Source organism: Pygoscelis adeliae, unplaced genomic scaffold (genome assembly GCF_000699105.1).
Source record: "Pygoscelis adeliae isolate BGI_AS28 unplaced genomic scaffold, ASM69910v1 Scaffold34, whole genome shotgun sequence".
NCBI lineage: Eukaryota > Metazoa > Chordata > Aves > Sphenisciformes > Spheniscidae > Pygoscelis > Pygoscelis adeliae.
Genome location: NW_008824658.1, coordinates 6,411,341 through 6,425,119, shown reverse-complemented (window position 1 = coordinate 6,425,119; position 13,779 = coordinate 6,411,341). Strand labels below are relative to the sequence as shown.

Below are 13,779 nucleotides of genomic sequence, written 5' to 3'. Positions count from 1 at the left end.
TGTGATGCACGGAACAGAGCTGGTCTTCCTTAGCCTGCAAACACGCTGAAGGAACTGAGCACCAGCGATGCGCAGGCAGGCAGCCAGCGTCGGTAGCTGTAGGCACCTCTTCCTCCCTCCCAGCACGCACGCAAACAAGACCCCATATAGTTAAACATTTAAAGGCCTTCATTTTAATGGTGAAATCGTGCGCAGGGGTCGGCGGCGGCGCTGGGATTGGTGGCGGCGGACGGCGGCTCCAGGTGGCACAGGCTGACAGCTGGGTCACATGATGGTTGTCAGCGCTGGCTTTTCCACCCCTCTGCCTCCGCTCTCCCGGGCTCCAGCACAAGCATCCCGTTGCTTCCAGGAATGTAAAGGCTGGGGGTGCAGTCTGGAAGGAGGCCGCGTTGCTTTGCCCCCCCGCTTCTTGTCCGAGCAGGCTGAATTCCCGACGGCCGCGGCTCGTGGAGGTGCAGGACGGCAGCCACAGTTGCCAGGGGACTTGGGTCATGAGACTGAACTCCGATCGCGTTCGCTAGAGGAGGAGGATAGATGGGATTGACATGTACGCTCCAGCGGCTGCCAAAGCAGCACTTAGGTTTCCGATGAATTAGATAGATCTTCTCTGCAGCAATACACTGGAAGAGACAAAGGAGAGGGGAAGACGGGCGATATTTACTTGAGCAGAAATCCCGGGCTGTGCAACAGAATGGAGGGGCAGGATTTGGGTTATGAAACTCCAGGGCAGTGCAAACGCAGCCTGGTGCGAATGCCTATATTGCGCTTCAGCGAACTGCTTCCTTTAAGGTGGTTTTTGTGATCCTGTTGCTAGGATTAAGCCTTTTGCATTGCGGCATGGAGAGTCTTTTGTTTGAGTTAAATTCAGACCTCTTGATATGTCACCTGACAGTCTTGTGGTTTTGGATGAATGTGGCTCATTGCTATTATTAACCTGAGTTGGCAGCCGGGCACAACAGGAGTTTATAGGGATTTTGAAAAGTGGAACTGCTCGGGGGACAAAGATGCTTCCCAGGTACGGTCACTGCACAGTTCTTGAGATTATTTTAATTATTTGAAAGCTTAATATTTTCACTGTGATGAAATTATTTCTTTTCCAGAGATGTGAAGCTTCTAGAGATTTAATTTTTTTATGATGCTTCTTCTAATTATGTGCTGAATAGCACAAATGTATTTTTTCCCCTGAATTGGTTCTATCTGTTGTAATTTTGCAAAGGGAAGTGCGGTCTACTTGAATAATGTGAAACACTGTGTTCAATGCTAGTGAATTTAACTGAAAGGAACCGTGTCTTGTTTGTGTGTGTTTTTTATTAAAACAGGTATTTCAAAAGAGCACAGAGCTTGTGTGTGTGTATGTGCACATGTTTGCATGCACATATGTGCTTAAATCAGCTAAAAGCTGAACAGGTACTTTTTGAAATGACATATGTGAAGTAGTCCCAAAAATATTCTATGAAATTACTAATACTAATTTTAAATTCTGAAGCTGTGTAAATTGCAAAGTTACTCAACATGCTACGCGTCTTTAACAAAACCTTCCAACCTACTTATTTTCAATATCACACTCCAGATTATGATTAATGTGTTGACTAGACTGCACCTAACCTGTATATATTATGTCTTTTTGCTTGTGGAAAGGCATTTGGCTCATGTATTGGACTTTAGAGTATAAATTAGGTATCTTAATGAGAGCCAAGTGGCTTGGTAGAAGGGAGGAAAAAAATGAAAACAAATTAAAGTCCGCTTCATATACAGTTAAAGAATTGGACAGAGCCAAGGACCTTGGAAGCCAACTGAAGTTTAGGTCCAAGTTTATTATACTGAGTGTGAAATACCTGGCTGGCTGAATATGTGCCTAGTGTACAATATGTGCTTAGTTTAAGCAGCAGAAGTTTCTTGGAGCTCAGGCAGTGCAGCTATTCAAGGTGAGGATTGCTAAGCTGGTAAATGAACGAGACAGATTTATAGATGTAGCATGGAGCTGACCTCTGTGGTGCTGCAGTGCCTGTGGACGTGTCACCCTCCTTCAAGAAATGAAAAGGGGGCGGCTTGGATTTTTTTTTTTTTTAAAGAAACATTATTTCCTTGTGATAAACCTTAAAAATGTAACTGTTACAAGCAGTCACCCATCATGAGTGGTTGTCCCTGAGATGATCCACTGTCTATCAGTTCTTCCAAGCTACCCAGAGTACAGGTCTGTTGACTTTTGCGAAACCCCAGCTGAGGTCAAAGTGGCAGAGGGCAGCGTCGCCCAAAGTGATGGGTAAACTCCTTCGCAATTGATCGTCACAGGCTCCCTCCGTGGCCTTGGTCAAGTCACAAGCACCGGTTTTCTCTGCAGAATCAGCAGGTGTTCACCACAACAGTCACACAACCCTGAAGTGACCTCAAGTCTTGTAAAGACAATTATCTTGCAAAATTTTTTCTAAGTATAGGCCCCGTGGTTTCTAGTTTAGGGATCTTCTTCCTCCTCACAGCCTTATGGTCATGTTATGTCACCAGCATTTAAACGGAATCTCTCGCTGAAAATGCCAACTTTGCAAATTGGCAGTGCAGTCTGGATCATCCTTATCATGTGAATCCTGATGAAGTTCTTTTGCGTTTCAGGTGTTGTTATTAAAAAAACCAAATAACCTGCCCATGCCTCTTTAAAAAAAGCTAATGGATGGTCTTCCAAAGCTGGAAGTATCGTTAACATGCCATACATGGCTGTTTTCAGAACGAATTTGGAAGCAATGCCCTTTGAGAAAGGCCTACACAGCTGTCTGTAAAATACTGGTCAAATAATAAGCAAATTCCTGAATTGTAGTAAGAAGCTATTAAAATACATAAATACCCTCCCCTTGTGTCCTATATACTCAACTTTTGTTGTATCTTCTCAAAGTCAAAAGAAAAAAAAAATCCAGTAACAGATAATAGAAATGTGCAGAGGAAGGAGAAGGGAATCCCTCGTTGGAAAAAGCATCTCACTCAGGGGTGAGAGGAGTATGATATGATGGTTGGACTAGGCAAGGACCATTTCCCTTCTGCTTCTGATCACCTTTCCCTATAACAAAGCAGCTGCAGGATCCTAAATACTACTGGGCTGTATATGTACAGGTGAGCATGCTTTGACGTGAATGTACATCTCCGTGGAACGTGGAGATAATCTGCATCTGAAATACCTCAATGCACCCAGTGGAACGGTCTCATATTTACACCGTAAGCTCTTCAAGACAGGGGCAGTCTCTGTCCAACGGCTGTGTAGAAGTTGGCTGGGTCTAAGCACCACCGTAACAACAATAGGACTTGAAGAGGATCATCTGCGGGAGTTGGTGATAAGCCCTGGGGATCCCTATGCCTCTGTTCTGATGCTCATCTTAAAAGGAGTAAAGCAAGACGTTTCCTTCCATGCGGAGCCCTGCGAGGAGGGCATGGGGCAAGGTGGACCTGCCGTCTGCTCTGCCCTGGCTGTTCTGTCAGCCTTTTGAAAAGGTGCTAACATGAAAAACACGCAGAACAGATAAGCTAGCATAAACTATAAATATCATTTGCGTAGATGCATTTAAAAATAGTTGGAAGTGATTCATCACCAGGCAGTTTTTATAACTATGGGTAACATGATGTAGGAAAACAATAGTTTGACTGATAGTTTCAGCTTACTTTTTCAATGATTAGTCATTGTCTGGTTTTGAGCAACTTTACTTTTTAGCAAACTCTTTTACAATTCCTACCTGCTTAATATCTCGATTGGTTTGCTTCAGTTGCTTTTCTTTAAGACTTCTAAAATACCTGTGTTAATTATTAAAAAGTAACTGGATACTACCTAAGCTGTGTTAGTGTGAAATTGTTTTAAAAGTAAAATCTCGGGCAGGAGGAAAAATAGTATTAAACTGAACCCTTAATGTAATAAAGTGCTGTTCGTGTTGTAGTGGAAACAAGGAGGAAGGAATGTACTAGCTTTCAATTACAGGGGAAAAATCTTGTATTTTAATTGGTGGAGTGGTAACGAAGGATTTCTGTGTCTGTCGTTTCATCTATTAAAACTTGCACAGAGTGTAATAATACCAACTTAAAGCCATTCAGTTGCCTCTTGCTGAGAAATGTCTGTGGCAGTAATAAACTCCAGGAATTGGATACATGAGAAAATCCATCCTTGGAGAGAATTTGGACTTCTGGATTGCCATGCAACTCGCAGTAGAGATGTCAGGAAGCATGTAATGGATCTGTAAATGTAAACTACAAATAATACTCCTGCTGGTTGAATGTAAAAAAGGCAGGAAAACAAAATGGGTGAAAGAGCAAGAAGAGCTGAACAAGAGCTAGGATGAGAGGAAATGGCCTCAAGTTGCGTCGGGGAGGTTTAGATTGGACACGAGGAGAAATTTCTTTACCGAAAGAGTGGTCAAGCATTGGACCAGGCTGCCCAGGGAAGTGGTTGAGTCACCATCCCTGGAAGTATTTAAAGGACGGGTAGATGAGGCGCTGAGGGACATGGTTTAGTGGGCATGGTGGTGTTGGGTTGACGGTTGGCCTCAATGATCTTAGAGGTCTCTTCCAACCTTAATGATTCTATGATTCTATGAATAGTAGGGCTTAAGTGTGAACATGCATTAAAATATCATTTTTCAAGCCTTGATTTCATTATTATTTGTTTCTAATAATTTCATCATCATTCATGTGGAAGTTTGCCTTTCTGTCCCAAATAATTCCTTTCCCTTTGTGCTTTCTGCTTGCATTAGCATCTGTGCAGGGGGGTTGGACCAGGTGACCTCCAGAGGTCCCTTCCAACCTCAACCGGTCTGTGATTGTGTGAGATCTGGTTTATGTGATTTGTTTCTGAAATATCCCACACAGCATTTATACGTCAATGGATTTCTACCCCATTCTATTCGTATAGGTATTTCTGAATATCTCATTCTAGAAGAATCACTATTTGTGTAGTGAAGATCTCCACAGGACTGGCGTTCTGCTCGGAAATAATTTGTTTATCACTATTTCTTCTCTTGCTCGATGGGTGAAGTCACAGCACTAGCTGTGTGGCAAAGTCACAAACGCTTCCACTGGTGAAAAGATTGTTGGGGTTTTCTTGGTGGTGGTTTTTATGTTTGTTTGTTTGTTCTGGGTTTGGTTTTGGTTTTGTTTTTTTTTTCTTTAAATATAATCAGTTTCAAGGAAAGATCAAAGAGTGGTAGATGGGTCATGTAGGAAAAAGGCCTCATTAAGAGAACCGTCATTTCCAGAGCAGTGTGGGAGATGGGAGACTCACCTTTCATTAACATTATTAGAACATTTGATTCTATGTCTCATGGTTCTCCTATAAGAATGTCAAGAAAACATCAGTTAAATGTCAAAGTTAGTTTCCATTTATAAACAGAACTAATTATATTCAGAAGATCTAGGTCAGTTTTCGTCCGCCTGAAGAGCAGCGCTGGAGTATTGCCCTGTTACATTTGTTTTGCAAACATGCACTGCGTATTGCATGCAGGAATTTGTATGTTTCTGGGGATAATCTATCCGGCTATCAAGCTTAACGGTATTTTAAAGCTGCTAACAACAGCAAAGCTACTCTGTGTCCTGCTTCCTCCAGAAAAATGTGCCTCGCTGGGAGGTGGTGGGGGTGAGTCGGAGGTGCCAGTCTGCCTCTGTTTACTGTCTGTCTAAAATGAACTTTCCCCCAGCTCTCTTAAAGTTTCTTCTGGTTTGGGAAGTGGCCCGCTATTGCCAGGGAATGTGTTTGCAAGGCTGAAATGTGCTTAAGGACTCTATTATGTAACAGAGATAACGCTTATTTGGAATTATCACAAATTATGGTGGATAATATCTACTAAATGCTTGTCTAGCGAAAGTTAGACTGTCATGTTAAGAAGCTGAGAAGTAAACAAGCTCTTGTTACCTTGATCAAATATGTTTCTGAATACAGCAAGAGTTTTATATTTAGCTTTCTCTCCTCTCAGTGTGTAATCTGCTCTTGGAGCTTTTTATAAGTAGACTTTCCTAAGATCTGGAACAGCTACTGCCCTTCTTTGCCAGTAATTTCAAAGTCAAATATCAAAAGTGCTAGGTAATGGAAGACATGCTTTTGTCTGAGTGTGAAGGAAATTCAAACGCGTTGCAAGGGTGGAGCAAGCGATAGCACCTTTTTGGCAAGTGATTTGTTGTTATGGTCACATACTGTTTCTTTATAGGAAGCACAGTGGCCTATCTGGAAACAAAATGAGTTTCCAGACTTCCACTGATTTCACTTAAATATAAGGAGATGGTTCCTCCAGGAAGCCAGTGTATCCAGCGGTCTCACTTGCCTCCTCACCTCTAGCCAAAATCAGGCTCTGATAAGTAACTGTCCCCAGCTCTAGTGCCTTTGAGCCTCTCAGTTGATAACACTCCAAATATACGTCAAACAATATGGATTTTGTTTTCTTACATTTTCTGAAATGCAAGATGGGGCTCATTAGCAGAGCCCCTGGAAAATGTAAGCTCTGCTTTGACTTTGTCACTGTGCTTGGTTTTCGGTACAGAATTTGCTCAGTTGGCAGTCTGCTCTTCGTGTGGGCATGTCCCTCTCTGGATGATGCCTGGCTTTAGGTCCCCAAGCAGAGAGGGTGCGTGTCTCTTTGCCCCCAAATCTACACATCAAATTATTTCAGTTTCAAGTTGCTCAAGCTTTCTTCTTGTAATAAGTTGCTTTTGACATTTGTTGCACACTATCCTCTCTGCAGCTTCTGTTTTTCTCTCCTGTTGCTAAATGGTGGGGCTGAGCAGGTTAGGAAATGGATTTCCTCTCTCAAGAGACCGAGTAACTGTATGTCTTGGTGCCTAGTTTCACCTCCCTGGGACTACACTAGTTGTAAAGCCTGTGAATCTATATTGGACAGCCTTAAAAACTTCTGATAGGCAACCATGGCTTTGGTGATCAAATTGATTCTCTGCTGTGACCTATTACAGAAGTTGTTGGGTTACAAATTGTCATTGTCACACTGATCATATAAGGCATGGGCGCAGAGAAGGAAACCTTTTGGCTGGTCAATTAGAGGGACAGAGGAGAGGAAAATTTACCATGGGCTTGGAGTCTAGCATGCCAGGTTTACTTTAATCCATATTATCACTTATGGGTGTCTTTTTGCTGAAATAAATGTACAGCTCCTTCTTGTAAACTGGGAGCCTGTGTCCTTCATTAATGGCTGGAAAGTTCCAGGGCCTCCTTTCTCACTTCTTGGGGTTTCATGCTAACGCTGCTTGCCTAAAAGCCAAGGATAAGGAAGGTAGAATTTCACCTGAAGATCGGAAATGGCTCACAACTAGCTGAAAGATGATTCCTGTTGGTTTTATGGATAGAGCAGGAGTCTTGTTTCCTACCTTCCAAGAACTGAGAAGGTATCAGTGCAAATGGATTCCCAAGCCCATGGGCAGCAATGCTTGTTGGGCTGTAAAGTGGTGGCTGGCTTTTTAAGATGGAAATTTAAGATGATGACTACAAAGCACCCTTAAAGGCAAGATTTATGCAATGGCATTCAAGCCTGAGCCCTGCAAATTCTCCCTTTGCAGAACTCCTCTGAATTCAGTGGCACCAGGGAAGGCAGAGGCTCAGGAAAGCTCCTTTCCTTGTTACTGACTGCAAAACCAGTTTGGGAATAGCTGTGTTAGAAGAGGACTGCTGTGTGTGTTTTGCTGACGCATGCAGCAGCATGGCCTTGAATCACAGTGGCTTAAGTGGAGATTATTTCTAAGTCTGAATGTAGTGAGGACCTGAGTATACAGTCAGGACCAAACTACACGTGGCTCTCTGTTCCCCAGCATCAAAGCATATATATTAGTATGAATGTTGTCGTTTATAATACTGCAGTTAGTTCTATACTCCTATGTTACTGCGATGTTTGTGAAACCTGAAGAAGGGTAGCAAAGGTACTTCGCATTTTTTCAGCAGTGGAGTTCAGTGGTTTGCCAACCCATGAGGCTGAAAACCCATGACTGCAAATGCAGAAATTTTTTACGTAAGGGAGAGGCCAGTGTGAATATATACCTTTTTTTCTTTTTGCTTTTGAATTGTGAATGCTTTCAAGCTAGTGCTTGTAATGATGAGGGACTCCCCCCCCCCCCTTAAACAAAGCTAAGTTCTTCTATGACTTTGATTTTAAAAAGCTGGAACTTGAAGAAAACATTAAATATCACAGGACAGAGCACAAGAGCTAGTAACGCTGCGCACATCATTGTATATGGTTGTAGCGGATTGGTGCTGTTTATGCCAGTGTAATTTGGCAAGTGTAGAGGAAAGAAAAAAACAAAAGGCATAGTTCTGGCTACAGGATCAAAGGGTTTGATGGCATTGCATTTGCTTGACTTTATGTTTTAATAAAGTTGTATATACAGATAATGTAGAAAGAACAGTGTAATAAAGAGTTGTGGTAATTGATCCTTCTGCTCTTTTATTTTTTAATTAAAGCTGGCCTTTGCCGGAGTTTGACCCAAGTCAGATCCGACTGATTGTGTATCAGGACTGCGAAAGAAGAGGACGGAATGTCTTATTTGACTCCAGTGCTAAAAGAAAAATAGAGGATGTTTCGGTGTCGGTGAGTATTTTACTAATTTACATGGTTATAGCCTATTTTTTTAAAACGGCAAGATTGATAAATCACAAATGTTCTGTTTTATTCACATTAACATTTAAACGTCGGTTATATGCAGGGCTATATTTAAATGCCAGTTAAGTTGCAAATTTTTCAGGCTTCAGTGATTTCACTCTTAACAGCTTTAAATACTATAGTGATCGGTTTATTCCTGGGCTCGTCTACTCTCTGCTCTTTCAGAGGGAAGGATTCCTTCCTGGGGCTGCAGCAGGCAATGCTGGGGGGCTGAGGCAGGGCATAAACTGGTTAGTTATGGATGTGCTTTTATGCCGTGGTGGGGTCTGCATTCTTAATCGGAAGGTCCTCCCAGTCCTGTGTCCTGTTTGGTTAGCTTTTACGAATCGTTGTTTCTATGCTTTGCTGACAGTTTTTTCACACAGTTACTTGAAAACTTTTCCTCTGTTTTTCCTTTTGGCATGGTCTGCATGGTAATCTATTAATTGAAACTGTAATGGATGCAGTCAGATGGGGATACTTCCTTCTAAGGGCTCTGGCCAGAGGATTAATTTCTAGCCACAGTGCTATTGTAAGTGGTTGTGTGAGGTTGGACAACTTATTTCACTGCTTTGAACTTCCTTTTCACCATCTCTAAAAACATCTGCAAACCATTTTAAGCTCTGCAAGCAGAAAGCACTGTGTGAACTGAAATTTACGATCCCAGTTGCTTTTACCCGTAGGACCTACTAAGTTCTGTAAGCAGGAGGACACAAAATAACACAAAATAACCAAGCCCTGGTTTTCATGTTGGGTGTTGGAGTACAGCCAGAGGATTCTTCATCCAGCTTTGTAAACTCTTCCAGCCTATTGCTGAATGCAGCCAGCCTGATGCTTCTCATCCTGGTCCTCAGTGCTTCCTATGTCTGCATATCCTAACCTCTGGGAGTCCGTTTGTGTCTCATCAGGCACTAACTTCCAGGCTTCTCCATCGCTTACTCTAGCGCTTTTAGAGCCATGAATCAAGATCCCAATTTTCTCGTTCTTTTTGAGAATTTGTGAAGTAAAGCAAGTTTCACAAATGTTGAACAAAATGCATCTTTCTTTTTAACTTTAACTTGTTAGAATGGCTTTATAATTTGTAAGTTCCTGTTCTTCTAGGTGTTCGTGCCAGGAAAACAGGTTTTTAAAGACAGGAGATCTTTAGAAGTGGTTTATTGGTGCGAATTGCTGGCTGTGTTTATTACTATTACTTCATTAATTATAAAGTATTACTTCATTAATAAAAAAGATGTTATACAGTATAAATCCTCTTTCTCTATTTCACTTGATTTCTTGAAAGCCTAAAACCTCTTTTAAAGAGATCTGTACTTGCACAGTGAACTTGCAAACTTCACTGTTTTGGTTTATTTCAGAAAGATCGTTGACTGTGGCAGCTCAACAGCAACAGAGTAAATGGCTGATAATGAAGCTAATATGGTTCCATATTAATCTCCTTTATTTTTCTTTGTGAAGGGGGAGGGAAATAACTGTATTCACCGTCTCTATGAAATAAGTATGTGAGACTGATGGAGGAAGACTGTTCCCAGTGTGTTTGAAATGCCCAGTACTCATCTCTAGTAACCTGATACATTTCTTCTTTTTTGTGGTATTAGGAGACTTCAAAAGAGAATATGTTGAAACATTATGTTTGCCATGATATCTGCCTTCTGCAGCACTCAGATAATGTCATGTCAGGCAAAACTTTCCTCGTAAAACAAAACTTTACAATAGCAGAAACATTATGCAGGTAAAAACGTGCAGAAGAGTCCTCGGCTGGGCTTGCTGCGAGCTTAGTACAGGCTTGTACAGTTAGCAGTACGTACTGGCCATTTTCAAGGAATTGCATTGTTTATTTTTCTTGCTCTTTATCGTGATTTTCATTAACAAAGACACACCCTGCCTATACAAAGTTAGATCTTGGCTCTAAGCACATTCCAAGGCACTCTTGCCCTTTTGCAGCAAGATGTGTGTGGGCTGGGCACTCTCCCTTCTGAAAGGGTATCTGTTCACCACCCCACAAAAGCCAACGCTTTCTGCATCTCCCCCCCGCCCCTCCATTTCCTGACATGATTTATACCTCTGGATTTACAAATAACACTGAGGGGGAGATTTGCAAAAGTGCCTAGCAGTGGCCAGACTGTTCTGGTTGAAGTCTAATCAGTCTAATGCGGAGAACCGAGAGGGTTTCAGTTTGCTTTATGTTGGCGTGCTCTTCAGTTCCCATTTTCTGTTGTTTTGAGATGTGAAAGCAATTATAATTTAGGAGTTGTACGCCTGCAGCAAGGTGAGATAAACTTTGCTCTATTTTATGTACCTAATATCTACATATGTCAAGAGTTGTGTGCGGTGGACCGCACACAAGTTGAACATGTCTCAGTCATTTGAATTCTCTAAGGGAAGGTATGGTTATAAAATATAAGGAGCATCAGAGCAAACTTTTCCAGACATAGGTGTTTCAAGAAATAAAGCAGTAGGCTCCGACTTTTTGATGAATGAAAACTGCCGAGTTTGTGCTCACACCAAGCTGGGCTCTAATTATTAAAGCATTACTAGGTTCATACTATCTGTGAGGGAAATGTGATTATAACACAAATCAGGATTTTGTGTCTTCATTGGATATTAAAGCAGCCTCTTCATGTCTTCAATAAAGCTAAATGTTAGGTAAACAAGAATTTTGGGAGGGTATTGCACAGAGACAGACAGAAGGCAGCTGAGAGTTTGCAGTATGCATTAAAATATTTCAATTGCGCAGGATAAGTGATGTTTTCCCTGGGTCTCGCTAGAGTTAAACTTGGGGAGCAAAGCCGAGAAGCAGTTTGGTGACTCAGGGGGCTGGTGGCCGCCACGCCGGGAATGTTGGCCGAAGGCTGTGCCAGGCATTTCCACCTAGAGAGATCCGCCTTAGGCAGCTGTGGGCGCTTGGCACGGGGAGGAGGCAGAGAGATCCCCTTTGTGAGTCCTATACCTTTTTTGGTGCTAAGCAGAAGAGGTTCTTCCCCGGCTTTCCAGGGGATGGGCTATTGATCAGCCGGGCTCTGTAAGCAGAGCTGAAAGACTTCCTCAGGAGTGTCAGAAAATTGGGTAACTCCCCTGTCTGAGTTCTGCCAGGGTATCCCAGAAGAGAGTGGCTGCCCTTTCCAGCCCTGTGACACTTGGTCATGAGCAAATGTATCAGAACAGGCGTTTGCATATTGAGTATACCAGGACAGCATGTGATACAAGAAGTAGACATTACTGATGCCTTTACTAAACAGCCTTGGTCCACACCCAAACATCCACATCCTTTGGATTTTTGGGTATCAAAGAACTGCGAGGAAGCTCGTGGGTTTGATCCACTGTCTCCTCTAGAGAGTTACTTCAGAGTTTGTTCCTCATACTAAGAAGTGTCTCGTTTCTACTGAGACTGTATTACTTGATTTGCAGGTGATGGTGTTACGACCTGTGACTGATTTCTACTAGTAGACTCATTCTGTGCTTGTCTGCTCCTTTTCCTCTAACACCTCCCCGCCTGCTTTCTGCTGACGCGTACCACCAGCCCTGCTCACCTCCCTGCATGGCGCCTCGTGGCTGTGCGAGGTCCCGCACACATCTACCCCGTTGGGTTGTACTGAGTTTCCCAGCCAGGAGCCGTGTGTGAACACAGGTATATTCCTCCAAGAGCTGTGATACCAGGCCTGGTTTGAATTTCAAATCAAGCACGATGAGCAGCTCCTTTTCCTTTTTAAGGTGCAGAGGCCAGGTGGCCCGGCCAGTGCTGGGCTTTCAGCCTCGGCTCTGCCTTTCCTGACCCCTGTGTGCTTGGCTTCTCAACCTTGACACTGCTTTCACACTAACCTTAGGCGAAGGCTGCGTTGTATTTTACTGTGCTGCTGCTGTTGTGCCGCACATGAGTTATGTTGCCATAAATGTCAGTGAGCAAAGGCCAGCTGAAGTATGAGGAGTTTTCCTCCAAGGGCCAGCAATTGACTGGGATAAGGATGCCACAGAAATGGTGCCATGAGGGAGAAGTGGGGAGTAAACCAAAGAAGAAGCTGGGAAGGGGAGCCTTGCGTCAGGGCTCTCCTCAGAGCAGGCTGAATGAGTTCAGGGATGGGGGTTAGCTGTCTCATTTAACTGCTCGTTTTCCTTTTTATGTTGTCCACTGGTGACTTACGACAAGACGGCGGTTACCATTTGGGATTTGGCTGAAGAAAGGTGCTGATGTACGTGTAAGAAGCTAAAAGATTTCCTAAGTCTAAAGATCAGCCTAGAGGAAGGCGCAGGGTCCAGGGAGGAAGAAGCGGTTTCAAGGGACCATGAGGAAGAGGAGGGAGGAAAGAAAGCAAGAGCCAAGCTGTGCACTGTGCTGAGCGGGGATCCGGAGTTTGGCTGTGAAGGGAGAAAGACAAGGAATCAGACAAGGGCAGTGGCTTGTTCCCAGGACCCAGAGTCAGAAGAGGATTTTCAGAAGCAGGATTTGTTTTGTTTTTTTGAAGAAATGAAAGAGAAAGAGTGGCCTGGGGTACAGAATTGGAGATGTGGAGGTGCAACAGTGGACTTGGATTTGGGGAGTGAAAAGTTAACTTTTGCCATGTAACCTAGTTGTCTTTGTCTTTGGGATAATTTAACTGAAAGGTCATATGATGTTTGATCTCCTACTGCGGCAATTTCTTTCACTCCAAATGTCATATTTATCGCAAAGGAGAAAAATGGCATGCTGTTTTAAGCAAGCCAGGATTAGCCACGTGTTCTAATATACTTCAGCACCGGATAAATGTTGAACAGCAAATAGCTTTGAGGGATTAGTAATTGGATAGTGAGCCTTTTGCCTTTAGGTGAGTTGTGTGAAATGGAGACTCTGGTCTCTATCTGGCTCTCAGTGGACAGGTTCCCAGTGAGCCAGGCTGAGCGGACCCATAAAGCTGTAAGCACAGAGACCAAGTCCCACCTTCTCAGCTCTGCTTATTCTCTCTAAACAGAAATAGAAGAATACTAGCGGAGTGGGGGAGCATAGGGTTGTCTTTACTTCTTTCACTGACCTCTGAGTAATAGAGGAACTTGACAACTCTGGAAATAAAGGGAGAATGTAGCACTTGACAGCTGCATTTTAAGAAAGATACCTGGATTTTTACAGCAGCACTTGAAGGGAAGGAGTGAAAGCCTATTCGGGTTACTCTCATGTCCTAGGTGGATGCATACATTTAATTACACATTCAGACCG

At 43.1% G+C, this 13,779-nt stretch overlaps 1 protein-coding gene across 2 annotated transcripts in view; it reads left to right on the top strand.

The window, feature by feature from the left end:
- The first annotated feature begins 479 nt into the window (after positions 1-479).
- The window catches only part of FNIP1 (folliculin interacting protein 1), a 45,579-nt gene continuing 32,279 nt past the window's right edge, over positions 480-13,779 (top strand). For both annotated transcript variants that reach the window (XM_009322726.1, XM_009322724.1), the window contains exons 1-2: positions 480-1,015; positions 8,420-8,546. In XM_009322726.1, coding sequence (XP_009321001.1) covers positions 1,005-1,015; positions 8,420-8,546 — 138 coding nt within the window. In that variant the 5' untranslated portion in view covers positions 480-1,004. The remainder of the gene's footprint in view (positions 1,016-8,419; positions 8,547-13,779) is intronic.